The 24900-nt window shown below is 54.5% G+C and overlaps 1 protein-coding gene across 11 annotated transcripts in view; it reads left to right on the top strand.

Annotated features, from left to right (window-relative positions):
- Window positions 1–17540, top strand: part of AMBRA1 (autophagy and beclin 1 regulator 1) — a 226276-nt gene extending 208736 nt beyond the window's left edge. For 4 of the 11 annotated variants that reach the window (XM_077114560.1, XM_077114559.1, XM_077114557.1 and 1 more), the window contains 4 exons: window positions 1299–1438; window positions 7584–7676; window positions 8948–9141; window positions 15886–17523. In XM_077114560.1, the coding sequence (XP_076970675.1) occupies window positions 1299–1438; window positions 7584–7676; window positions 8948–9141; window positions 15886–16361 (903 nt within the window). In that variant the 3' untranslated portion in view covers window positions 16362–17523. Of the gene's footprint in view, window positions 1–1298; window positions 1439–7583; window positions 7677–8947; window positions 9142–15885 lie in introns of those variants that run through there. The other 7 variants (XM_077114566.1, XM_077114564.1, XM_077114563.1 and 4 more) reach the window with 6 other exon arrangements.
- Window positions 17541–24900: the final 7360 nt, after the last annotated feature.

Here is a 24900-nt window from a genome sequence, read left to right as displayed (position 1 = left end):
GTGCCACACCCCTGCATTACATAAGACACACCAAGAAAACACCAGCTCATATGCGTTTAGGGAAGGGAACATGCACATAGGATTAGGCACATAATACAGCCCACGTTTCCTTTTGTTGTTGTTTTTCTTTCTAGCAACCATCAGGGTCAGTTAAAGGCAGATGAAGTTCCTTCATGTGTTACAGATTAAAAACTGGAGAGGCTTGAAGAGAAACCATCTGAGTGGCTAAAACACCAGTTTGTAAATTCTCAGCCTCACGTTCTTTTCGCAGTGACCTTTCTGAAGCCCCAGATGCAGATTCCTGGTGATAATAATAACAGTTACCATGTATGAGCCTGCGCTGTGCAGGCATTGCATATGTTTCATCCCTCTGAGTTTCTCCAGCTGTTTGAATGCAGGTATTGTCTCTTTTAAACTGAGATCTAGGGAAGTTGTTAGGTGGTAGCATCAGGTCTCAAACCTAAAGTCCGTGTCCTTAATTCTTCCACTGTCCTACCCCTTTCTCTGACTTAAATTGCTTATGGAGTATTTTGTAGGTCAGTGGCCAAAGAGTGATAAGGTTCTCCTCTCCAGCCTAAACACTGCATACAGTGAAGTTGCACTCCTAAGGAAATTTAGCTTTGGAAAGATGTAGACTACTAAAAGGAGAATCTATCTTTTTTGAGAATTGGAAATGATCTGTTTAATGGTGGTTTATGTAAGCTAAAAAGCAATTGTGTTCCTGTACTCAGAATTCCCCTCTGCCCTGCCCCCTACATTATTGTACCTTTTAGATTTCCTTAACAATAGCAGTTTTAATATTGCTTTTAATTAGATAAATTAAGAATGTTCTCTGGTATTATTACCCCCTCCCACCCCCCTCTCACTTCCAATTCCCCATTGCTGTGAGAGTGCTGTAATTTCCATGGCAACGGGATTATCAGCTGAGGTTGGCTCTCACAGGTTGCTCTGGTCAGAGGGAAGTTAGGGACAGTCCTTCCCAGTGTGCAGGACTTTGGATGGAGGAGTGCGTAGGCTTCTTGCAGAAAAGTCCTCGCATGCCCCTCAAATTTCTTGAAAGAGTCCTGCTCTCACTGAAAATAAAGGGTCCCACACTCCTCCCCTCTGCTGTCCCCAGTTCTCAAATGTGTTGGGAATCATCATATTCCCACCTCAGCCATCTCCTCCCCTCCCTGTGGTTAACCTGCTTTAGGCCATAGAAGAGACTTTGTTTCTTCCTGGGTTTTGTTGATCTTGGTAACATTATTTCTCCTCCCATTCTCTCTTCTTCCCCCTTCTCCCCCCACCCCCACCCCCAGAGAGTTTTCAACGTCCTTTACCCCATGCCTGCCGACCAGCGGAGACATGTCAGCATCAACTCTGCCCGTTGGCTGCCCGAGCCAGGGCTCGGCCTGGCCTATGGCACAAACAAAGGAGACCTGGTGATCTGCCGACCAGAGTGAGTGGCTCAAGGTGTGGCGGGAGGGTCAGCCAGGCTGAGGACTAGAATAGCCAGCATTCACCTCAGGACCGGGCTGGTGAGGTGGCATCTGTTAGGTGGGAAATCTAAATCCTGCTCAGCATCACTCCTTAAAGGGTCTTCTCCACTCAGGGTCTGCTAGGTTAGCACTCCAGTCCAGGTATCTTAAAAAGGCTGATTTAGTTATTGTGCCTTCTTAAATCTAAGACAGTGTTTTGTTTTCTTTTCTTTCTTCCCCTTTTTCTCTCTTCTCTTAGTGATAATAAAGTTTCCCTGCAGGCAAAAGTATAGATAGTGAAGATACTTTTGCAGGCAAAAGTATAGATAGTGAAGATACTTTTTTTGAAACCCTTTTTTTGAAAATTCAGCAGGTGCTCTTGGGTTTGTGTAAATGCCAGAGACATTAACTTGAGAAATAAAACTGGAACTTGAGTATTGTTAAAACCCAAAGTTGTCAAGCCACTGATCTCTAACAGCCTGGCTCTGTGCCCTGCCTGTTTTTTATCTCCTTGAGGCTGTAGCTCATAATAATGAAGGCAGATTGAAAAGCTCAGTTTAAAATTAAAATGATTATTATCTGGTTTCAAAGTGGAGGAGTAGGAGAAAACAGGGAACCAGAGCAATTCTTTGTCAAGTCCTGTTGACCTCTGGCTTTTTGCAGGATAGAGGTCAGACCAGGCATCCATTTACGTAAGATCCTGAGAGGTTTGTCATCAATTTCCAGACTCAGCCAGGTAGAGACTGTGAAGCCCTGTACTTCTGTGCAGATCCAGCTGATTGCTGTGGGACGCTACAGGGGTCCACCCAGCCAAACGCCACTCTTGCTTCCAGGCCATCCTACTGCTGCCCTTAACTTGAAGCCAGACCTTCTCCTGGGGCCTGCAGCTCTCAGAGCGCAGTGTGACTGGCCTGGCAGGATCTCCGGCTACAGGACTATCTGAATTGCCTTTTGAGAGAGACGTTAGCCATCTGTCCCAGAGTCTGTATTTGGGTTAGTTCTGTGGCCTGGGAGGTGATTGAACCCTTGTTAGCTGAGTTAGGACAGCAACCCAGGAGAAAGACAACCTGGTCTAAGGGCAGCTCTTTCATTCCCTCTTTGAAGTGTCTCCTGAAGCAGGGGTACTTTCTGAGCCCTGATTGGTCTGCTCTTGGAGCCAGCCACTCTCTCCTCAGGGTCTGTGTCCAAAGAGCCTCTTTTATTATCTCCTTTTGCCTTTCCAAAACACACTCTGCCTCCATCCTAACTGCTCCTGTTAGCTTAGGCACACTGGATCTGTCAGTTTCTACCCTTGCCTGGCCTGTCCATATTTCTAGGATCAGTCATTTCTTTCCCCAAACACCTGAAGTTGATTGTCCTACCTCTTCTTCTATTCTTAGGAATTCATTAGAGGAATCCAATAGACATTTTTTCCAAAACTGCTGCAGAATTCTGTACTATAATTTTTATTCTTGCCAACAATGTAATTACAGGTATTTTTTTCCCTGTTTCTCTATGCCGTCCTTCCTCAGAGGATGGATGTTTGTCTATGACTCCAACCACTAACCTTTGTCCCAAGGAAATACCCAGACCCCTCCCTTCCAAAAGAGATCTGTTCTCACAGAGGGAGACCCTCTCAACCCAGACTGCTGTGGCCACACAAAGGCATTTATGTCTGAAGCCCCAGTCTACATACTCAGTGTGAGTCAGACACCTCAGCCAGATGTGAAGCTGGCTTTAGGCTCTATTTCCTCGTTTTTCCCCGTAGGTCATCTTCAGCTCCCCAGAGTCTTGCTGGCTTGTACCATCTTGGGTTGCCTGGAGAATTGTATTGCTCACATCCGCCACCCAAAGCCTCTTCCATGAGTGAGTCGGCACTAGTGTTTGGCCCACTGAAAGTGTCCTGCTTAGAACAAGTTTTTTTGGACAGAGAAAACCAGTTCAGCCTTCTTTAGTGTTGCTGTTGCTCCTGATCTCCTGGATGGAGACAGTGCCTTAGAGGTGCCACATGCAATTGATGTGGACTTGACTTTGTCCCAAGTTTCTCAGAGCTTCTCCAGTTCTCAGTCATCATCATATTGGTACAGTTTTTTTGCTTTAGGCAAGGAAGACTGAACAGCGGACAGATAAAGAAATTAAGACTCACCCAAGGCTTCCCAGCAAATCAATGACAGAAAGAACTAGGCTACCTAACTTTCCAATTCAGAGCTCTTTCCTGTAGCTGCTTCCTACCCTTTCTTTTCCAATATTCCAGTGAAAACAATGAACTCTCTCCACAGAGAAATATACCATAAGTACATATAATTTTATAACTATTTAAGACCTCAAGGTGGGGGGTGGAAACACCCTGCTCTAGATCATCTTGATCCATTTAACCAGGTCGGGTGATTGATACAATGGAAAATGAGAGAGGATCAGTGAGAAAGTTTACATCTTTTGAACAGTCCTATGATCATTCTTTAACCTAGAATGAGAACAAACAATCAGGGAAGCAGGAATGTGGCATTTGTCATCTCTTAAGCTCTCTGCCTAGGCCTGTGTAACACAGCTCCCTAGCACACCCGTTTCCAAGGGTTTAGGGGCCAGCCAGCCAACTGGCCGAGATTACAGCCCTCCCTCCAAAACAGGTGGTTGTCAGCCTGTGTCCCAGGCGTAGGCAACTGCGCCTCATTTTGGGCTCTCAATCCTGCTCTTGATTTCTCCTCCATTGTCTCGGCCTCGCACTCTCTCCGAGCACAAAGACAGCAAACAAGCCCCTTGGGATCAGTGAGCATCTCTTCGTGGTACTAAAACCCCCACAAGGCAGTAGAAAAAGGCTTAAGAAAACCCTCCTTCTCTAGGGGAAGGAATTCTCAGGCAGGTGCGAAGACCAACTACTGGCCCTTCAGCCCCTACAAATGCAAAGCTGTTTTGGTGGCTGATAGCGAGGTCACCCTTCCTAGCAGCAAGGTACTACTCCTCTCTCCTTCGTGTTGCTCCACTGACCACTCCTCCAAAGCTGCTGCCTCTGCTGACCGCTAGCCTCGCCAGCGCTCCCACCAATACCACATTGGGTGCAAAGTACTTAGATTGATATGAGGGGCTGCTTGCTCACTTCTGGCTTCATAGATCAGCCCTACCAGTGGGGGGCTGGCAGGAGAGTTGCTTGGAAGGCACTGCTTCTCAGAAGGCAGAATTAAGGGACTCATGTCAAAAGAAAAGTAGGCTAGAACTGTAGGGCGTCCAGCCTTTTGGTCGACTGTGAAACTCTTGAGAAGGCTCTATCTCTATCCCTTAAGAGGATGCTACCACTGTGAACTGTGATTATAATCAAGCATCACTGACCAAGAAGGGGAATCAAAAGGGGAGCCTGAATGCCACAAAGACTCCATCTTTCAAGCTAGCCCACAAGAGCCAGGTACTAGCTCTTTCCCATAGCTGCAGAAATAGTAGGAATAAACATCAGTCTTCCTGGTAACAACCTTTTCACGGAGGCCCAATAGTCCAAGCCTCTGCAGCCATGTAACTGATATAGAAGGAAGAATGTTCTGACAGAAAATATTTCCTAAAGCCTGGAAAGTTCAGAGCAGAAGCTGTGGTGAGAGCAGTGTGACTGAGGAAGTAGCTCTTGGGTATGTTCAGGGAGCTTAGCAGTGAGAAAGTTGTTGAGCCAAGGCTGAAAGCTCAGCTCACAGGTTCTGGTGAAGGAAGCTGGGTGGAAGTCTATTCGCAAAGGCCGACCGTGAGTCGTCTCCCTTTTCTTTATTCCCGTGTTTGTCTAGCTTCCATGAAGAGCCTAGAGCAGACAGGGACTCTTTCTTCCTTACTAAGACCCAAGAAGGAAAGAGATGGTTGGGACCGTTCTTTAACTTTCAGACAGAAATCAATGGTATTGGGTATTGAAGGCTAAGTGTTTCAGTAGCCAGAAAGGGTATCTTCTATTCTATTTCTTGGTACCGTGGCTGGAATTTTCATCAGACCTATGAGATTGTTATAGTCAAACTGCTCTGACCACAGAAAGAAGAGTGAATTAGGGCTTAGCATTAGGCCTGTTTGGGGGAAGCAGAAAGGATCAGGTTAATTAGAGAGTGGCATAGCCCATGTGATATAACTGTGGTCCCTGTTCTGTTTGTCAGTTGACCCCATCAATAAATAGCCAGAGTTCGTGGTTCTGAGCTGATGACTCAGGCTGCCCACGTGAAAAATCTTTGAGGGGAGGGACTTTTTGGCCACCAGCATGGCGCTGACCATCGCGGCTCAGGGACAGGAGGCCTTCTGGTGGCCTCTTTTCTGAGATAGGAAGGAAGGTTTCTGGCTATGCAGTCCGTGGCTTGTGTAGATTTGGTGGGAACAATTTGCTGTCACTAGCCAGCCCTGGTGAGCAAGAATTACAGAGGAGGGACTTGGCAGGGGCCTACATGGTGTTGTCACCTGTCAGTAAAACTTGATAAGTTTGTAAATTAGAGGCTCTCTGGCAGCTGGCTTTGCATGTTGCCTAATGCAGCAAGGATTTGCTCACCAAAACGTGTAATGATGACTTTGATTTTGGAGGCCTCTGCTTCTGCAAGCCACTTGACTTCTGACTGTTTGCCTCTTCCCTAACTTAAAGTTTTCTTCTCTCACCTTTGCCCTCCATTGCCTCTGTTGTTCTCAGACAGCCCTCAACCCTCACAAAACAGCTGTGAGTTAATTTGGAAGAAGAAGGAGGATACTACATTTTAAAGGGGTGGTCTGAGGAAAATCATACCAGATCCACAGCCCAGCAACTCTCTAAAAGGAGCTTGAGAAAGGTTTAATACAGGTCAGGGAAAGGATAGCCCTTTTGTTTTGTTGTGCCTCTTTCCCCTCAAAGAAGGTAGTATTTCCTCAGGTGAAGCCCATTACCCAGAATCTTAGTGTCCCTCTAAAGACAGACTTGGGTTCAGTACCTAGTCCTGTTTCTTTTCCCTCTAGGTAGTGCAGCCCCCCCCCCCCCCCCGACATGCAGTCCCCCATCATCCAAGCCCTGTCAGGTCTCTGTCCACGTATTTTGGAATGAAGCATCTCACATGTCTCCCCCAGAACTCATCTTTTACTGGCTAATCCTTGTAACCCCCGACTTTTATTTGTTTGTCCTTTATTGAAGTCAGGTTCTGCCATTAGAGAAACGTCTCCTAGGCCCCCAGTGACTGAAGGGCTTGTGTCGGAGCTCTTTGAGCACATGTGCCTGTCCAAACCCACTTGCAAGCAGACAGAGCTACGGTTTTTAGTTTCTCTGAGGATCTGTACATGAACAGTGGTATCTGATCACTGGGCTCAAAGGCACTGCTTTCCCAGTTTCTATTTCCCCTTCCCTCCTCTCCACCCTTACTAGTACCACTGGATGGGAGAAGGAGGGACCAGCCAGGGACAGGCCGGTAGCCTGGAGAGTTCTATAAATGGAAAGGCTTCTCTCCACAGTCAGCACTTCAACCCATTGCTGCTTAAGGTTCTTTCCTTTTGGCCGTTCGTGAGCACTCAGAAAGTCTTCTTGAGCTCCAGGAGTGCCTTTCCTAATTGCTTATCTCCCTCCTCTGGCCTGGAAAGGAAAGAAGGCTTAGCCATTCTGGCTTAGCGTAGGATTTGTCCTGCTTAGACTTCTGAGCTGTGGGCAGATTAAGAATGGTGAGGTGCCTTCATTTGCTTTTTTCCCATCCTATAGCAGTAGTGAAGACCAAGTAGAGAGAGCTTATTTGCTTCTGGAGCCTCCACTTCTGAGGATTAAGCACATGCTACAGCAGGTCTGTCCCTGGCACCGTGTCTCACCAGTGTACCTCCCTCTGGCTCTTTATTTGCCCTCTTAGCTCCTTTCCACAATGGGGAACACTCAGAACCCACTGCCTGTGTCTGGTGTTGCTAATTTTAAAGCTGTCTCTTAGCCCAAGAAGGAGCCAGTTAGGCTTTGTCTAGGGGATGGAAGAGACTAAAACTTCCATGACAGATATTTGGGCTGTTGGAGATTTGCCTGAGCTGCTCTAGCACCAGGAACCCTGGTGAAGGAGTGTATCTCTCTGAGCCCAGCCTCAGGAGAGAGAGAACAGGGGCTGCCAAGCCAGAGCCTGCAAGTCCCAGGAACTGGAGGGCATCCTTGTCATTCCCTCTCTGATGCTTTCTATCTTTTCTTCTCTACTCTTCCCAACTGATTCTCAGGGCCTTAAACTCTGGGGTTGAGCACTACTGGGACCAGCTGAATGAGACCGTCTTCACTGTCCATTCCAGCAGCAGGAGCAGTGAGAGGCCTGGGTAAGTGTGAGCTGGGAGGGGAGCAGCTGCTGGAGGCCTGTGGCTCCTTCCTGCTCCTGACAGGCCCTCAAGCAGTGTTCTCAGCCCGTGTACAAGTCATGCTGGGGTCCCTCCTCAGCCGGAGCAGCTCCTCTTTGATCTACTTCCTGTACTGAGCTCTTGTATGTGATTTCATTTCAGAAAAGTGTTCAAGCTAAGAAAACGTGCAGAATCTCTGCTCCCAGGTTCTTGCTTTAGAACAAACTGGGAATCCCATGGCCCTCTCCCATCCCGGCTGCAACACACTTGCAGAGAAGACTCTGCTCCTCGGAAAGTCTGCTTCGCAGCCCACAGAGATCTCGCAGATGATTGGGACCATAGGACCAAGCTGCCCAGAGTTTCAGCCCAGGGAGAAACCTTCCCTGGGGCCAGTGAGATAGAGTGGGAATCCGTCACTGATAGGGACTGAAGTCACTTATGAAGGCTGGAGCATTTTGAAAAACCAGAGTTCTGTACAGATGATAAACCCGAGGGTATCACTGCTTCCTATAGGAATTGAGGGATCCTGCTAGAGGACTCGTCTCCAGAAATAGCCGGCAATATGAGGGCTTGGAACCAGGCTTAAAGGTCCTGGGCTCCCATTGCTGCTAGCTCCAGCTATATCCCAAGGGTCAATGCCCACGAATTCCCCAAGGCAAGAAGGTGTAGCCTCGTCCTTAGGCTTTACTCATAGGGCAGCTTGTGCTTCTTCCCTGCAAGTGTCTGTTTTCAGAATTCCCAGGATAGAGAATCACAGAACCACTTCATTAGAGTCTCAGTGCTTTTTCTCCAATGTAGAGATCTCAAGCCACTTGAAAATTCCAAGGATTTAAACTGCAATCTGATCAACATCTAGTTAGAAGGAGAAGGTAAAGCTAAAAAGAAAAGTTCTTCCACGGTTTATCCTTTGTCCAATGGATGTCGGCTTCCTAAATCTAAACAGTCTGTTAAGATCGGCCATCTCTACCTCCCCCAAAGGCCCTGTTGTTTAAGGACCATGGGGTAGGGGAGTGATTCATCCAGCTGCTTTTGCACAATTGGATAGTTCTGTGACCTCCTTCCACTGTCGCAGGGCCTGGTCTGATCTTGGAGGGGGATGGACACAGGCAAGGTGACTGCCATCAGGAGATAGCTGCCAGCATAGGCTTCTCTTCATATCCAGGCCACGCACTGAGGATTACCTTGTGCCCAGCAGAGTGAGGAAAGGTGCTGCCCCAGCCCTGCCTGACTTCAGTCTGCGTTTCTCTCCTTAGAACCAGCAGAGCCACGTGGAGGACAGACAGAGACATGGGTCTAATGAGTGCAATTGGGCTGCAGCCCCGGAACCCCACCACCTCAGTGACTTCTCAGGGCACCCAGACTTTGGCCCTTCAGCTACAGAATGCCGAAACGCAGACGGAGAGGGAAGTACAGGAGCCAGGAACAGCAGCCTCGAGTCCCAGTGAAGGTGGGAACCATGCTGTGCTAGAGGTTCATATGATGGACGGGAAGGGGGAGACTGGCAGCATTATCAGCCCTCCCTGAGAGAGTTAACCTCATGCTCCTGGCCCCTCTGATGAATAGCGAGGGTCCTCAGTCAGAGTGAGCCCCTCTTGCTTGTTTGGGTAGTCTGCACCTGGTGACAGTAAGAGCCTTTTCAGGCAGGCACACCATTTCCCTGAGTTTGCAGCTTTGCTCAGCTCCCATCAAGTACCTTGACCTCCTTCTCCCCTAAAATGTGGGAGGATCCAGCGTATTATTCCAAAGATAGCACAGAAAGTCGCCGGATTGAAAGGACTGCAGGAGAGATTCACTGCTACGAGACCTTGTTCTAGAGACGTGTGTCCTAGGCCTCAGACTCCCAGGGCCACTCTAGAGGGTAGCCCGTCTTCCCCTGCCAGCATGGGGTGGTGAGCTGGTCCAGCAGACTGGTACTGACACAGGGGAGGCCCTCTCGTGATCCTGTTGCCAGCCCTGGTTCCCACGTGTTGGCGCCAGTCTGGCACACCAGCAGCCCCTTCCTCTCACCTATTTCTCAGATGTGGCTCAGCCAGCCTTGGCTCTGGCTCTCTCTGCTGGCCTCACACTTCTAAGAACCAATTAGCACTTCCCAGTGGTGAGCTGAGCCACTTTGGAGTCTGTCAGCAGCTGTGTTAAAGAGGCTATTCTCACTCAGCCACTCTCCATACCCCAGCCCCCTTGTTGGCCCTAGCTCCAAACAAGGCAGCCTCCAAACAGACACACATTTTTTTAGGTCTGTGTTGAGTCATTTGCTCCAAACAGACTATAGGGGGACAAGCCCTGGTGTGCATCAGGCAAAGAGTAACAGATTTGTCACCCCCAGGGAATGGCTTTCTACCCTGTAGCCCCTCACAGAGCACTGTCCTTCTCACTGCTGTGAACTGAAATGTTTTAAAGTTAAGTGCCTTTTTGGTCTGTGGCCCAGCTCACTTCCTCCACCTGAGGTCCATGGTTCATTTTTGAACCCCCTTGGTAGAGACATAAGCAGCTGGCAGTGAGAAAGAGAGAGTTGATGGCTCCTTCAGCCATCTCCAGGCCTAGTTTTGCAAGTTCTTGAGCAACCCTGGAGTCTACCTCCTAGGCCTGTTCTGGCAAGTGTGAGAGCCAGACACACAGAGAACTACCAGATGCTTCTGCAGTGGAGCCAGAGTACCCAACCCTCTCCCTCAGCAAACGGGCAGCCTCTAAGAGCCCCCAGTTTATCCTCCCCAGAGAGCAGGAGCATTTGGAGAGGTGAGCGTTAGTCTTAGACATCCCCCTCTAATTTGACCTCCCAGCCATTTACAGAAATGTCTGCCACATGTTAATTATTTGGGCTACAAAGACAAATAGGTGTTGTTCCCTCTCCCAAAGATCTCACAGTCTAGAGAGGGCATTTGCTTAAGTAGACACCTAAGCAGATAATCCATCTAGGGTAATAGGACAGTGGGAGCACAAAGGAGGAGGGGCCATGTCTAGCAGGTGGGGCCTCAGGGAAGACTTCTGGAGGAGGTGACCCTGAGCTAGTCTAAATGGATGAGTAGGAGTTAGGAAGAAAGGGCGGGAGGCATTCCTGGCAGTGGCAATAGCAGGTGCAAGGACCCCGAGCTCAAAAGCATGGCACTGCTCAGAGGACCACTAGCAGGTTCACTGTCGTAGCGCGCACAGCACACACTGAGAGCCGAGGCTGCATGGGTGTGAGGGCCAGTCACTGGGACCTGCGTTGGGAGTGAAGCCTTTGTCCCAACGGTGATGCGCAGTAGGAGCTCTGGGACAAGGGTTTGCCAGCTTGAGAAGGACATCCTCTGGGGGTTCACCTCCCAGAGAATTATCTGCTTGTTTTTCTTCGTTAGCATCAAGCCCATTTCTGACATCCAATCATAAGTTGCTTTTTGCCTGCTGGTAGGATGGGCAGGAGAGAGGATACTCTCTTTCTCAATTTCTAGAGGCCTCATTCCCTGTCCCCCATGCAGAGTAGGACAGGTAGTGGAGGGTGAGCCCTTCAGAAGTTTTGTCTGCAAGAGTAGCAGCCAGAGGCTGCAGCCATGCAGAGTAGGACAGACAGCTTGCTGCTTGTTGCCTCTCTGTGTGGCCCTGTGAGCTTTGTCTAGAGCTCTGGACCCTCAGCTCTTCTAAGCATCACTTAGAAAATGGGGCTTTCAGAAAGCCCCACCCCTGTGCAGAAGGTAGGTGAGGTGTTGCCGAATGGGTGTCACTGTCCAGCATTGTCTCTCCAAGGCCAGGAGTCTTGCTCTGATGCATTTAACCCACTGACTACCACCCCGTCCTTCTGCTCTGAATTCAAGGCAGGAAGAGACCAGGAGGCAAGATTTTGCTTGGTCTTAGCCTTCCTTTCTGCTCAGACTTCCCACCCAGCAAGCAGGCACAGCAGCTACTGCGTGCATTCCATCATCCCCATTCCAGCTCCTGCCTCCTCTCTTCTTAGCAAAACTGGTAACCAGAACTGCAAGAGCATGTATAACAAAACTCCCGTCAGGGAGGTTAACCCTTCTTCTTGCTTAGCTAGAAGGGGAATGCCACCTGCACACACGGCACACACATACATACACACCTGCACGCATGGCACACACACATACATACACACCTGCGCGCACGGCACACACACACACATGCACACCTGCGCACACGGCACACACACACACATGCACACCTGCGCACACGGCACACACACCTGCACGCATGGCACACACACATACATACACACCTGCGCACACGGCACACACACCTGCACACATGGCACACACACACACATGCACACCTGCGCACACGGCACACACACACATACACACCTGCACGCATGGCACACACACATACATACACACCTGCGCACACGGCACACACACCTGCACGCATGGCACACACACACACATGCACACCTGCGCACACGGCACACATACACATGCACACCTGCGCGCATGGCACACACATACATACACACCTGCGCGCACGGCACACACACACATGCACACCTGCGCACACGGCACACACACACACCTGCACACACGGCACACACATACACACCTGCGCGCATGGCACACACACACGCACACCTGCGCACACGGCACACACGCACACCTGCGCACACGGCACACACACACACATGCATACACACCTGTTGGGGCCCAGATTTATCAATGTGGGAAACCAGCTCTGCTGGTGGTAATTACCATTTGCTGACAGCTAGTGCAGAAGGGTTCCCAGGTTACTTTTCATTTTCTTATTCTATAAAATTTTGATTAAAATCCCATTCAGCTCTTTCCAGTACTTCCAAAAAAGCCGTCTACAAGGGGGAAATTTACAAGTGTCAGGTTTTTTTTGTCCACCTTTACAAAAGAATTTGACCTACTCCAGAGCTTGCCTTGGGCCCTGAGGCAAGCTGTCTCCAGCTTCTGCCAAGAGGCAGCTCAGAGAGAATAGGAGTATTCCCTAGGAAACCTTCATTTTAGTCCTCAGCACTCGGTACTGATGTCTCTTGATTCATCTCCCCCAGTGGAAGGTGAGCCCTCTGATGACAGGGACTGTGTGGTGTTCACACTTTGCTTCCAGTGCTGGTCCAGTGACTGCTGGGCACACAGTAGGTGTATGGGAAGTATGTGAACTGGATTAATTGAGTCAAGACCTTGCACTTGAGGTACGCCATGCTACACAGTTGGAAAGAGCCCTTGGCTCAGCCTCTGATCATTGGGGAAAGGTTGTGGGGGCCTCTGTCTTATCTGGAAAAGGCAGTATTTAGACCAGCTGCAGTAGCCTGGGCCTGGGTCAGGTGCAAGTTAGTATAAAAAGGGAGTAACAAGAAGACCGGTAGGCAGCCTGAGGTCAGGAAGTAAAGCTCTTGCTCTGACTCTCTAAGCCTTAGTTCCCTCTTCTGCTCCTCTAGGCAGTAAAATGCCCAGAATTAAATGCAGGTACAGGGCATTGTGGGAAGTTGCTAACCCCACCTTGGCCTCTCCATGTGGAATTTGACTTAGAACTTGTCAAGGATAAGATCACGTCAATGCTAAATCAGTTTCCCATTTTTCAAAAACAGAAAGAAATGCTTTTGCTACAGGAAAGGACACAGCAGAATTAACCCCTGTGGTCGCCACTGTTCCTGGAGCTAATAGCTTGGGTCCCTTTCATGATTGCCATTTCTCCCAGGCCCCTTGAAGAACGTGCCATCTGTCCTCAGTGACTCTGAGCTCTTAGCCTCAGCTTAGAGTTCCCAGGAGAGGCATGCAGCTCACAGCTTCTATACTCAGCCCTGGGGAATTCATTCCCATGCATATACTTAATCCTGCCATCCATTCTTTTTAAAGCACTTACTTTATGTCTGATATTGAATTAGGCACCAAGAATCCAAAGTTTTTGCAGAGGGGATCCGATTCAGAGATGAAGCCATCATGTGTCTTCCTTTAAAGAGCATGTCCAGGAAGAAAATAGACATGAATACTCCTCCCACAGCAAGGGGATAGCATATGACCAGTTTTCAGAAGCTCCCTTAACCCGGGAGCTCCTGTAAGCAGCCTGGGAGCCCGTTTTTTATCCACCCATTTATTTGACAGATACATATTAAGTTCAAGACCTTGTGTTAGGCATTGGACCCAAGGATGTATAAAACCTAGTGCAGGGCCTTCGGGAACTTACAGCCCATGGGAGACACCACAGCCCCAGATAACTCCGACACCAAGAGGCATAGAGCACAGTGAGGGTCCCGATAAGGAGCAGCCACTTCCAGGCAGGGAGTGTGAAAGGCTTGGTGAGGGAGATGGTCTTTGCATTGGTCCTTGAAAATAAGTAGGCTTAAGATATGAGAGGCTGGGACAAAAGTATAACAGATAATGCAACACAGTGGGCAGGCAGTAGCAGAGCAGCTACTTCCAGAAAACAGTGGGGAACCTCCTTTAGATAAGGTTAGTGGGTACACGGAGACATGGTCAGCACAGAATGGTCGGTAAAGTGGCCAGGACCTGACCAGAGGGGCCAAAAGTGCCAAGCAAAACAGTTTTGACTACTGTGAGGACTCCCAGAGCTCTGCTCTAGAACGACAAGAGCAGCAGTGTGGAGTCTGGATGGAAAGGGTAGAACGAGAAGCAGGAAGACCAGTTAGGAAATACCGCCCCAGTTGTAGTGAGAGGTGGCCAGGCCCTGAGCCATAGGCGAACATGGGAGAGGACAGGAGAGGTCAGACTTTTGAGTGTCAGCTGCAGAGCCTCCACCGCGACCCAGAAAAGCCCAGTGAGGCCTCTGGGGGCTTGGCTGTGGCAGCTCCCTTAGGGGTCCAAGCCAGTCCTGTTCTGCCTTTAGAAACCATCTATTTGACTAGTGCTGATAGTTCACCAGGAATAGAGCCCAGCTTCATGAGCTCCGATGCCAGCAGGCCTCAGGCCAGCTCACTGCACGTCTAGACTGGCTGGGGAGATCTTCAGTGCACAGAGTTCTTGGAAAGCTGTGGAGATGACTGTGAGCACAGGGAGATCCCATGGGCCTCCTGAGGCAGCCCTTTTGGCTGCACTAAGATTGACCTTTCCTCTTACCCTCAGCCCCACTATTAGAAGGCTTTTCCCCTGAGGGAAGACAAGCTTGACCCAGTACCTTGATTGCCCTTCAGGTGTCTTCTTTCCTTTTGTGTCGGGAGCTGGAGCTGAGCTTGCCAAGGGGAGAGTGTGTAAGGGCAGCTGACTTGAGGGACAGTAAGTGAGTGGGGCAGTGCCAGAGTTGACCAGAGGTTTGGAGAAAAGTAAGCAAGACATAAGCAGAGGCCCAGACTGAGCCCTCACTGCTTAGTGCTGAGGAGAAATGTTTTACCAAGATCTGGAGCCTGAAACTAACTAGTAATGAGGAAGGAGAGAGGTCTGATGGGGACATAGACATGCTGAGTTATGAAATCAGCTCTAACGAGGCAAGTGGAGAAAAGGATTGGACGGGGAAGGAGCAAAGACAGTTTTATAAAGTAGCTGTTTACAACAATACCCAAGAAAAGAAAAAAACTTATCACCATCGAATTCCCCAAACTGAAGAATCCCAAACTGACCAGCAAATAACCAAAGGAAACAAATCGGTAGTTGAGCAGGTCCAGCCTTGGTAGCTGGGTCATAATCCTCCAGTGCAGCATGTAGGAGGGAAGGGCCTCGGGACAGAGCTCCATGCTGCAGGCCCACCTCGGTCACAGTGGGCAGCATCGGCTGCGTTCCTGCTGGGTGCCAGGCCCGAGGGCACACTGAGGGCTCCGGCTCACAAAGAAGGCAGCCCTGAGGAGAAAGGACGTGCTCAAGTGAAGCAGAGCAGCCCGCTTGCCTCTGGGACAAGCTCCCTATAGGGTGCCCTCTTTCTTTTCAGCCTAGGACTGTGTCTTCCCGGTTACCCAAGATAGGGAGAGGGCAGAGCAAGCAGGCTGTGTGGGCCTCCTCAGCCACCCTATGGGGACTAGACAGCCTAGGCCAAGAGGGCTAATAAAGCCCACCCCCTGCCTTCTTGTCCCGGCCCTGCCTTCACCAGCTGAGGTGCCTCATAAGCCTCAGCTTTCCCACCTATAAAACAGGAAGAATTTTGATCATCTAGCTTTCAAGTCTCTGATTGATTTTCAGAGTAAGAGTTGACCCCTTCTTGGTCCTGCTTTTAGCCTAGAGGCCTCAATTCCTACCCATGGTTGCTGGCCTGATGCAGAGGCCCTGGCCACCAGCTTATTCTCTCTCTTGTGCTTCCTGCCTTCCAGGTGAAAGCTCAGAGTACAGTGCAGGTGGAGAAGATGCCCTCAGCAGGATCCAGAGGCTCCTGGCCGAGGGGGGCATGACGGCTGTGGTGCAGCGGGAGCAGAGCACCACCATGGCCTCCATGGGGGGCTTCGGCAACAGCATCATCGTCAGCCACCGCATTCACCGTGGCTCTCAGACGGGCACTGAGTCCGGGGCCGCCCGCACCTGCTCGCCTCAGCCCTCCACCTCTCGGGGACTGCTCCCAGAGCCTGGGCATCTAGCAGAGCGAGGCCTAAGCCTCCGGACAGCCTCCTGGGACCAGCCTGGTACCCCTGGGCGGGAGCCACCCCAACCAGCCATGCCCCCTTCCTCTCCTGTTTCCCTTCCCAGCACTGAGGGACCAACCCTGCACTGCGACCTGAGCAGTAACACCCACCTTCCTGCTGGCAACGGCAGCAGCGAAGCAGGGCCCAGTGGGGAGCCACGGAATAGGTAGAGGCAGATGCGTGCACTGGAACCTCCCCTCGAACCTCTGAGCAGAGACTGGGCCTCACAGCTGACTGGGAACTGTACATGCTGAAGAGCTGCTGGTTGTGTCAGAGAAAAGGAGGAGTAAGAGGGTGGGGTTGAGAGGAGCAGGAGGCAGGGAAAAGGGCAAGGTTTGCCTTGGGGGGCTAGAACCTTCCAGGACCTGAAGCCCGGGAAAGCCACAGTGCTGGGCTCAGTGTGAACTGAGAAGCAAGTGGGTATCTGCCATGAACCACCCCCCCCCCCCACTTTCTCCTAGAAACATGGGCTCAGGGGACTCAGTCCTGGGCAGGGTGGGCCGCAGAAGGGTCAACTGTCTTCCAGATGGGGGCCAAGGCATCCTGGACAGGCTAATGGGGTGGCTTTGCCCTATCCACCTGTTGCATGGGCAGAGCCACCAGGAGCCCCAAGGCAGGAGGAATGGTCTGGCTACAGACCACCTCCTCCGAGCCTTCCAGAGCTCCAGACTTTGTCTCACTCCACAGAGATCACAGTCGGGTTAGGCAGGGCCTCCCAGATTACTGAGGACTGGGACTTCCTGTATTTACTAATGGGGGACCTCCGTGGGTGACAGGGACAGCCTGCTTGCCTGATACAGGATGGGGTCAAGGGATGGTGGGCAGGCCCTCACTCAGGAGTGGGGGGTGTAGGCTGGCCCACCCCCAGGGCCTGTCCACCAAGCTCCACTCTCCTCACAAGGCCCTCAGAGTGACACCTGTGGGTGTCAGTGTTAGCTGAGCCTAGGCCATAACCCACCCATGGCTAGGGGAGGAGATGAGACTCCAGGTCAGAATGTGAGGTCTTGGTCTGTGATTTAAGGTGTTGCATGTGGAATCTTGAACTGTACGTGTAGTTCCTAGTGGCAGAATCAAGGCTCTGATTATTTTGTTTTTAGTATGAAAATGTGATTTCCTTTCTATTTGTAACTCATCATAGAAACATTGTGGTGGGAGGAGAGGGGATAGTCTGACTGCTAATGAGGGAAACACCAAAGATCTACATCATTAAAATGATGATATGCCCCTCACCAGGCTCCTCTCTTTGTTTCCATGGAGGGTAAGGGAGGGAGGGCATGGTGATTGAGGTATGAGAGTGCTGAGCTGAGACTCAGGCTCACCCAGGCACTGGTTCTGGTGCTGCTGTCCTAGATGGGGCACCCTGACCGACCCCTCTGCTAGAGCCAAGCAGGAAGGACCACCACCTGCTTCACACTGCTTCTCTGTGCGCCACCACTCCTGCGTCCGAAGGCCTGCTAAGGATCGGGTGACTTGGCGGTGGTGGGTGGATGGGTAGGAAGGACGGAAGGTCACTTACTCTGTTTCCTACCCAAGAGTACAAGCTGGGAGTGAAGAGGTCACTCTCTGGTCAAACACTGGGTCTCCTCCATCCCTGGGTAACTGCCCTTAAAAGGGGTGTCCAGGCAGTGGACAGGGAGCTTGCTTCTGTCTGCAGGTATCTCCACTAAGTTGCCATTTGCTGGCCACTCAGGCCTCCCTTTACTTTGCATCCTCATCTATTGGCTGAAGGGCTTGCTCTGTCCATGGACCTGGACCATTTCAGGTTTCAAACAACTAGAAAATGAGAGAATATTTGCCCAACTCTTGCTGAGGTATGAAGGAAAATCAGCAACCTCAGGTGTTTTTGCTAGCAACAACTACTTGAGCATCTTTTGTTTGCTTAGCTCTGTACCAGACACTATGGGGCATGCAGAATTGTTTGTTTTGCCCCAACAAAGACAAAACAAAAAAATTATATGGTCATGCAAGTAATACAAAAAGTGTGAAGTGTTAGGGACACTAGAATTTTCTAGGAAAAAATGTATTATAGTGGTCTTGACAAGAAAACACATCAGCTGGCTGTATGTCCTTGGACAAGCCACTTGCCTTTTCTGTGTTTCAGTTTCCTTCCTTGTGGAATGCAGGGCTTGGACTATGCAGCCTCTTATAGTTACTCCCAGCTCTAATCGCAAACTCTTTGAGCTCAGAGAGAACTGGGCTGGTTGGCGCAGGCTTCTTTGAGGAGGTGTGGGATTTGAACTGGGCATGTGGGATGGAAGGAGAATCCCTGTCCTGCACCACATTCTCACCTCCCTGCCTCCTCCCCCCACCAGAGAGGAAGAATTCCTTGGTCTGACCGTGGGACTATTCATTTATTGAGTGTAAGCCATGTGACAAGGACCTATGTATCCCTCTCTTAATCCTCATGACAAAAGCCCCTGGAGGTGGGTACTCATGCTACTCCCAGATCACACAACTAAGTGTTAGGGCCACGGCTTGAACCCAGGTAGCATGATTACAGAATATACACCTCAGCCACTGATTTTTCTTTCTTTTTTTTGTATGAAAGGAAGACAGACCAGGTGGGAGAAATGGCAGGACCCTGATTGGCACTGTTGCTTTGGGGAAAAGAAGATGAAGTAGTCTTGCAGATGAGGCGGCCCAGATTCTGTCCTGCTTGGCCTTACCTCTGCCCTCCCTGGCCAATGGACCCAATCCCCACCTACTGGACACCCCTGTCGGCGCCTTCCTGTTCCCACACCAACCCCTTTCCTTAGATAGCCCTCACTTGGTGGAGTGTCTCTCTAATGGGAGGCCTTTTGCAGGGCCTCCTCCATGTCACAGCAAGATTGTGGGGACAGCCTGGCAGACATCGAACCCATATGGAGATGAAGAAATCAGTTCACAAAAGTTCTGTAGGTCTGGCCAGACCAGAGGCAAAGGAGGGGCTAAGCCAGGTGCCCTGGTACCAAGCTCAGCTCTCCGCGGTTCTGCTGAGGGTTATGGCAGTGGGGGGTGGAGACCCCACTGCAAAGCAGGAATTGTGAAGAAATGAGCAGCTTTGCCTGGCTGCTCTGATTGCTGTGGCCTCCCCTTCTTGTTTGCCAACCTGTGCATTGTAAGGCTCTGGCCTCCCCCTGCCCCCACCTCCACCAGCCCACACAAAGACCCTTCCACTCCCACAGGAGCAGCCTCTGCTGGACCCTAGAAGGGATGTGGCAAAGCAGAACAAGTGCAGTACTGTCATCTATTGGTCACATGTAGCAGATGAACCTGTTCCCTCATCTGTGAAATGAGGGCAAGAACAACAGCATTTCTTTGCCCGGTGGTTGTGAGGATCCCTGAAGATCAGGTCGTTCCTATAAGGGGTCATTCCTATAAGGGACGATGGCTTCTCGCTCTGGCTCAGAATGCGAACTCCAGCCTGAAGTCCCCAACTCTGGCTCGCCCTCGGGAGCCCGCACCGACTCGCCTCCAGCCCGGAGAACCCGCACGTCACGGGCGGGAGCCCCGCGGCGCGGCCGCTGCACTCGCTCCCCTCCCCTTCTGACAGTTCCTGCAGCCTCCCCGCTGCCGCCCCGTCTCCGCCTCCTGCTCCTCCCGCTTCGCCCCGCAGCCCCCCGCCCGGCCCACGGAGGAGGCGGAGGACGGGCGGGACTTGAGTTGTTTTTCCCAAGAGGAGGAACCAGCCGTCCTAAGGTTAATCGGTTGTTTGCGCGCAGAGTTCGGGGTGATGGGCCTCGGGGCCCGAGCGCGGAGGGGCGCACTGGCCAACCCCCGTTAAGGCCCCTTGCGAGCGAGGCAGGCGGCGGGGGCTGGCGCAGGCTGCGGCCCGGGCCGGGCGGAGCTCTCCGAGGTGCTGAAGCGCCCGCCATCGGCGCCGCGCGCTGCAGAGCCCCAACTTCCGCGACTCGGGCCGGTGCTGTCCCTGGGGTCCTCGGAGCCAGGCGCGCGCCCTCTGCGGCCTCGTCCCGGCCCCCCGAGGTGACCTTGGGCTCCGGCTTTCCCTCGCGGGCAGCGGTGAGTCGCCCTCGGGGCGGTGACTGCGTGGGCGGTGTCTCCTGCCTGGCGCTGCCGGGGGGATGCTCTGAGCGCGCCGCGCGCCGCCTCCTCTCGAGCCCCGACGGCGGCGCTCGCCCCCAGTTGCCCGGCGGCTCTCACGGGCCCAGAGGCTGGGAACTGTGGCCCTCTGCCCCGGCGGGCCCCGGCGCCGCCCCGCTCCCAGCCTCCCTTTGGGGTCAAGCCGCGAGCCACGTGGGGGTTGAGGAGGGAAGGAGCCCTCCGGGCCCGGCGCGCGGTGACTGCCAGACGGGGCTGCCGGCGCCGCCCCAGCCCGCGAGGGGGCGCCGCGTCCCCATGGCAACGCAGGCAACCCCTCCCCGGAGGGCAGAGCCCGCTGCGCAGCCTGGCGGCCGTGGGCGCCGCCCCCAGCGTGCCTGGGCGGGGGGCTGCGGGCCGGGCCGGAAGGGGCGCGAGCCGCCGGGTCTCCGCCGCCGCGGGCTGTGCGCGCCGCTGGGTGCCGGGCCGGGGCGGCGGCGGCCCCACCACGATTGGCTGCTTCCCCGTGACATCACGCGGCTCGGGGAAAAGTGCGAGCGTGAGCGCGAGTCGGAGCCACAGCGCCCGGAGCTGCGGGCGGAGCAGGGGCCGCCCCTCGGCACCCCGTCCCCGCCCCCGGCCGGCACCCGGCCGCCCGCCCCGCCCGCCGGCCCCTCGGGCCGCGCGTCTGTCCCGCCGTCTGTCCGGTGCGAGGGGAGCGGGGCGGAGGCGGCGGGTAAGTGAATCCGCAGCGGCGCGGGGGCGGGGGGCTCGATGGGGGCGCAGGGCCCAGGGACCCTCCGAGGCCCCCGGGAGCTGGGTCCTCCCGGGACAGGGCCCAGGGCTTCTTCCGAGGAGAGCGGCTGCTGGGCGCTGCACGGGCCGGGGCGGGGTCTCCGCGGACAGAAAGGCCTGGGTCTCTCGGAGGCTTCTCCAGGTGCGCCTCTGGGAAAGAATGGGCGCTTCGGAAGTCGGGAGGGAGCCCACCCAGGCTCCAGCGAGCCAGGGGCAGCCGTCGGGGGCGGGACCCCGCACTCCAGCCCTCCCACTGGCAGCTCCGCGGGGTGCCGGGCGCTGGAGCCCAAACAGCCTTTTTCCCGCCGGGTCTCCCTTCCCACCCACCCCGGCCCCCCGGCCCTGCCGGGCTACTCCCGTCCTGGGGTCCCCCAGGAGCGACCTTGAGCACCCGCTCCAGGCCATCCCCACGGTGGGCCAGGCTTCAAGCCAAGCCGAAGAGACCCAACGCGAAGCCCCGGCGCCCTGAGGCGGAAGCGTCGGTGCCATACCGGTGCTGAATCCGAATTCTCCGCGCTCCCTCTAGGTCCCCTGAATTCCTGATCTCCCCTCCCGCCCCAGGGACAGATAGATCCAGGGACCACAGCCTGCCCCAGCCCCGGAATATGAACTCCTAAGAACGAGGACCCGCGCCCCAACCCACCCCACGGCGCCTGGGGCACCCGCCTCAGTTTCGTCCGGGCCAGAGGCCGCGAGGACCCGGGCAGCTCGTTGCCCACCCCCGGAGGCTGCAGGAGCTACGCACTAGGGGCTGGGTGCGGGGCAGGGCACTGGAGAGCCAGGGCCCCATCAACCGATGAGACCGGGAGCTACCTCGGGCGGCCCCGGAGTGCCCCCAGCCCGGCCCTCGAGGCCCTCCCCAGCCCAGGGCTCCAGAAGCCGGGCACCCATGCCCACCGCGCCGGCCAGACGGCTGCTCTGCCGCCGGGGACCGAGTGAGGACTGAGGAGGGGTCGAATCGTAGACTCGTCTGACCCACGCGCGGCCCGGCCTTCCCGGTCCAGGTGTGTTGTTGGCGCTCTGCTGCCGGGAGCCCGGGTGCCCTTTACGGATAACGCGCCGTGGGACGGGGCCGCGCTGCACTGCGTCCGGTGGCCCCCCAAGGCCAGGGCGGGCGGCTGTGGGAGCGACCCCTCGACAGGAGCCCATCCAGGGCCAGGACCTCGCGCGGCAGGGCTGTGAACGCGGGCACCCCAGGGCGCCGGGCTAAGACGATGCCCCAAGGTCATGCGGGTCCCGGCGCAGCCCGACAGTAGGATGGCCTGGTCCTGTGTGCGCCCCGTCTCCACCCACGCACCGGGCGTGACCCGGACCTCGGCTCCTGCCACGACTCTCTCTGCGCCCAGGCCTCCACCTAAGGCTCGTCTTGGCTGTTTCCCCGCCACGGGGCACGGCGCCGGCACCCCATTTGCTCGTGTCCACCAGTCCACAGGTAGAGACACCCGAGCCGTGTGCGTCCACAGCCACAACCCCCCGGCACGCGCAGGCATGCATAGGGCACGTGTACACATGGCGCGGGCATGCTAGCGCGCGCACGGGCGCACTGGAACCCAGGCGTTTCCGTGCGCGCGCACAGGCACATGCACGCAGCTACTAGCAACTACTCGCGCTCCCCCGTAATCACACACACACACACACCCTGCAGTAGTGTTCCCGCCCACGCACCCCTCGCCGGGTGCCCGGTGGAGTTCGGGATCCCTAAACTTGCCCACCGGTGAACCCTGCAGCGGACTCGAGGGCAGCTCCCTGAGACCCCCGGCGGGGCCTGATGAGGGCGCCCCACGACCCTGCCCGGAAACCGTGCCGGGAGCTCCTCTGTGCGCACGCGAGTGTTGAAACTGGGCCGGTGGCGAACGACGGGCGCGGGTTCTAGGTCCGGAGCCGGCACCGGGGTCGACATTGCCACCTAGCGGTGCGCGCAGCTCAGGTCCCTGGGCGGGATTCACGGGACGCGCGCCGCGGTGGCTGGACGCGGAATGTGCCTGTGACCCTGCAGGGGTCCAGAAAGATGGCTGGAGGCGGCGGGCGGCCCATTGCTTCTCCCGGGCTGTAGCTGGCAGGTGCCCAGAGGACCAGGTGCCCGTCTAGAGCCCGCGGGCTGCTCGTTTGCCTTGGCGCAGGAGAGCCAGGAGGCTCAGGAAGAGCTCTGGCCCGGTCTAGAACAGCGGCCCGGGCAGCGCAGGGAATGAGCCAGGCCCTCCCCAGGCCACCTGACAGCCCCCGCGTTGTGTGGCTTTGAGCCGGGCGCAGAGGCTCGTAATCAGCTCTAAGCAATAGCCCGGTGGGGTAAAGCACCCAGCCCCTGGGTACTAAACATGTTCCCGGCCCTACTTACAAACTGGGTGAGACTGGGCTAGTTAATAACAGGTGAGGAGACTACTAGTACCTACCTTCTCAGGTTGCTGTAGGGATGAAGGCAGATGTCTGTACACAGAGCTCAGAGGGATTCCTGACTCAGAGTGAACACTCCATAAACGAGAACTATCCTGTTTTCCTATGTGACACTTTCAGCCCTGTGCTTGTCCCCGCTTGGGAGGGTTAAGGGGAGTGTTTCCTCGGGACCACACTGCCTGCCCTGTGCTCGCCTGGGTGGGCCTCACAGCTAAGAGCGTGATGTCCGAGTTTGCATTCCCAGGCTCGCAGGGCTGAAGGGGCTGCCGGAAACCCGGGAGGCGTGGAGACTGGTCTTTGTCCTTGGCTCATCCCATGACCTTGGAGTGACAGCGCCCCTCTGAGCCTCTCCTGTTCACAAAGGTTTGGTTGGTACAGACAAGCTTAGTCTACCAGGCCAGGAGGGCAGAGTGGAGTCAGAAGCCAGCTTTGGGGATCACCCTGGCACACCTGACCTGGAGCTGAAGTGCAGAGCCCCGGGGCTGCCCTGGAGGCTGTCTCAGGACAGGCATGCTCCCTATTTTGCGAATGAGAAAGAGGCACCGGAAGGCGAGGAGGTGTCTGGTCTTGGGCACACACTGCATCCTGCTGGCATTGGAGCCCAGGCTGCAGGGCAGGTGCTCCGTCCGCCTCGCCCCGCTGCCACCCCCTCACCCTTACACACGCACACACACGCGCGCGCACACGACCAGGCGCTGCTGGGCTGGCGGGGCTGGGCTGGGCATGTGCGTGTGTGTGCGTAATGGAGCGCGCGTTGGCGGGTGTGAAGGAGGCTGGGCTGGCGCGGCGCCCTGGGCGTGGGCCCCTCACATGTATGGGAGAGGAAGAGGGGAGGCTGAGGAGGAGCCTGGGGGGCGGGCAGGCTCAGGGGAGGGGCCCTGAGTGCTGATGGGGGGCAGGAGACACCTCCAGGCTGGGCCAGGGCTCCCCTGCGGCAGCCCCTCTTCCCTCTGTCCGCTTGGGCTCCCAGTCCCCAGGTCTCACCTGAGCTGACCCCTAGGCAGCCTTGGGTGTCCTTCCTCGGTCATGGGCCCCTGAGGCCTCGGGGGGCTCGTGGGTCTCAGCCCCAGCAGCCAGAGACGCCAGCTCCCCCAGCACGCCCCCCCCCCACTCCCCTGCCTGGGGCTGGGAGGGCTGGGGGCCTGGGGCAAATACTGCAGTGGTAGGTCCCCCCAAGCTCTGCCTGACCCTCATTCCCAGCTCCGTGCCGCCTCCTCGCTTCCCTGGCCCCAGTCCCATCCCTGGCTCCCGGAGCTCGCTGGGTCTCCCTCTGCCCCTCACCCCCCATGCCCAGTTAGCAATGTAGAGACACAGAGGTGTGGCCCCTTGATCAGGTTATGTAATATCTCTCTGCCTCAGTTTCCTCATCTATAAATATTGTAGGTATTATATTTAATATTATAAATATTTTAAAATCACAGCATCTACTTCATGGATTGTGAGAATTAGATGTGTTTAGATTTATTAAGAAATGCAGACCGGTACCTCGTCGACAGTGAATGCTAA

This window comes from Tamandua tetradactyla, chromosome 8 (assembly GCF_023851605.1).
Source record: "Tamandua tetradactyla isolate mTamTet1 chromosome 8, mTamTet1.pri, whole genome shotgun sequence".
Classification (NCBI taxonomy): Eukaryota; Metazoa; Chordata; class Mammalia; order Pilosa; family Myrmecophagidae; genus Tamandua; species Tamandua tetradactyla.
Note: the sequence above shows the minus strand (reverse complement) of the source record. Positions and strands in the feature narration are given on the sequence as shown.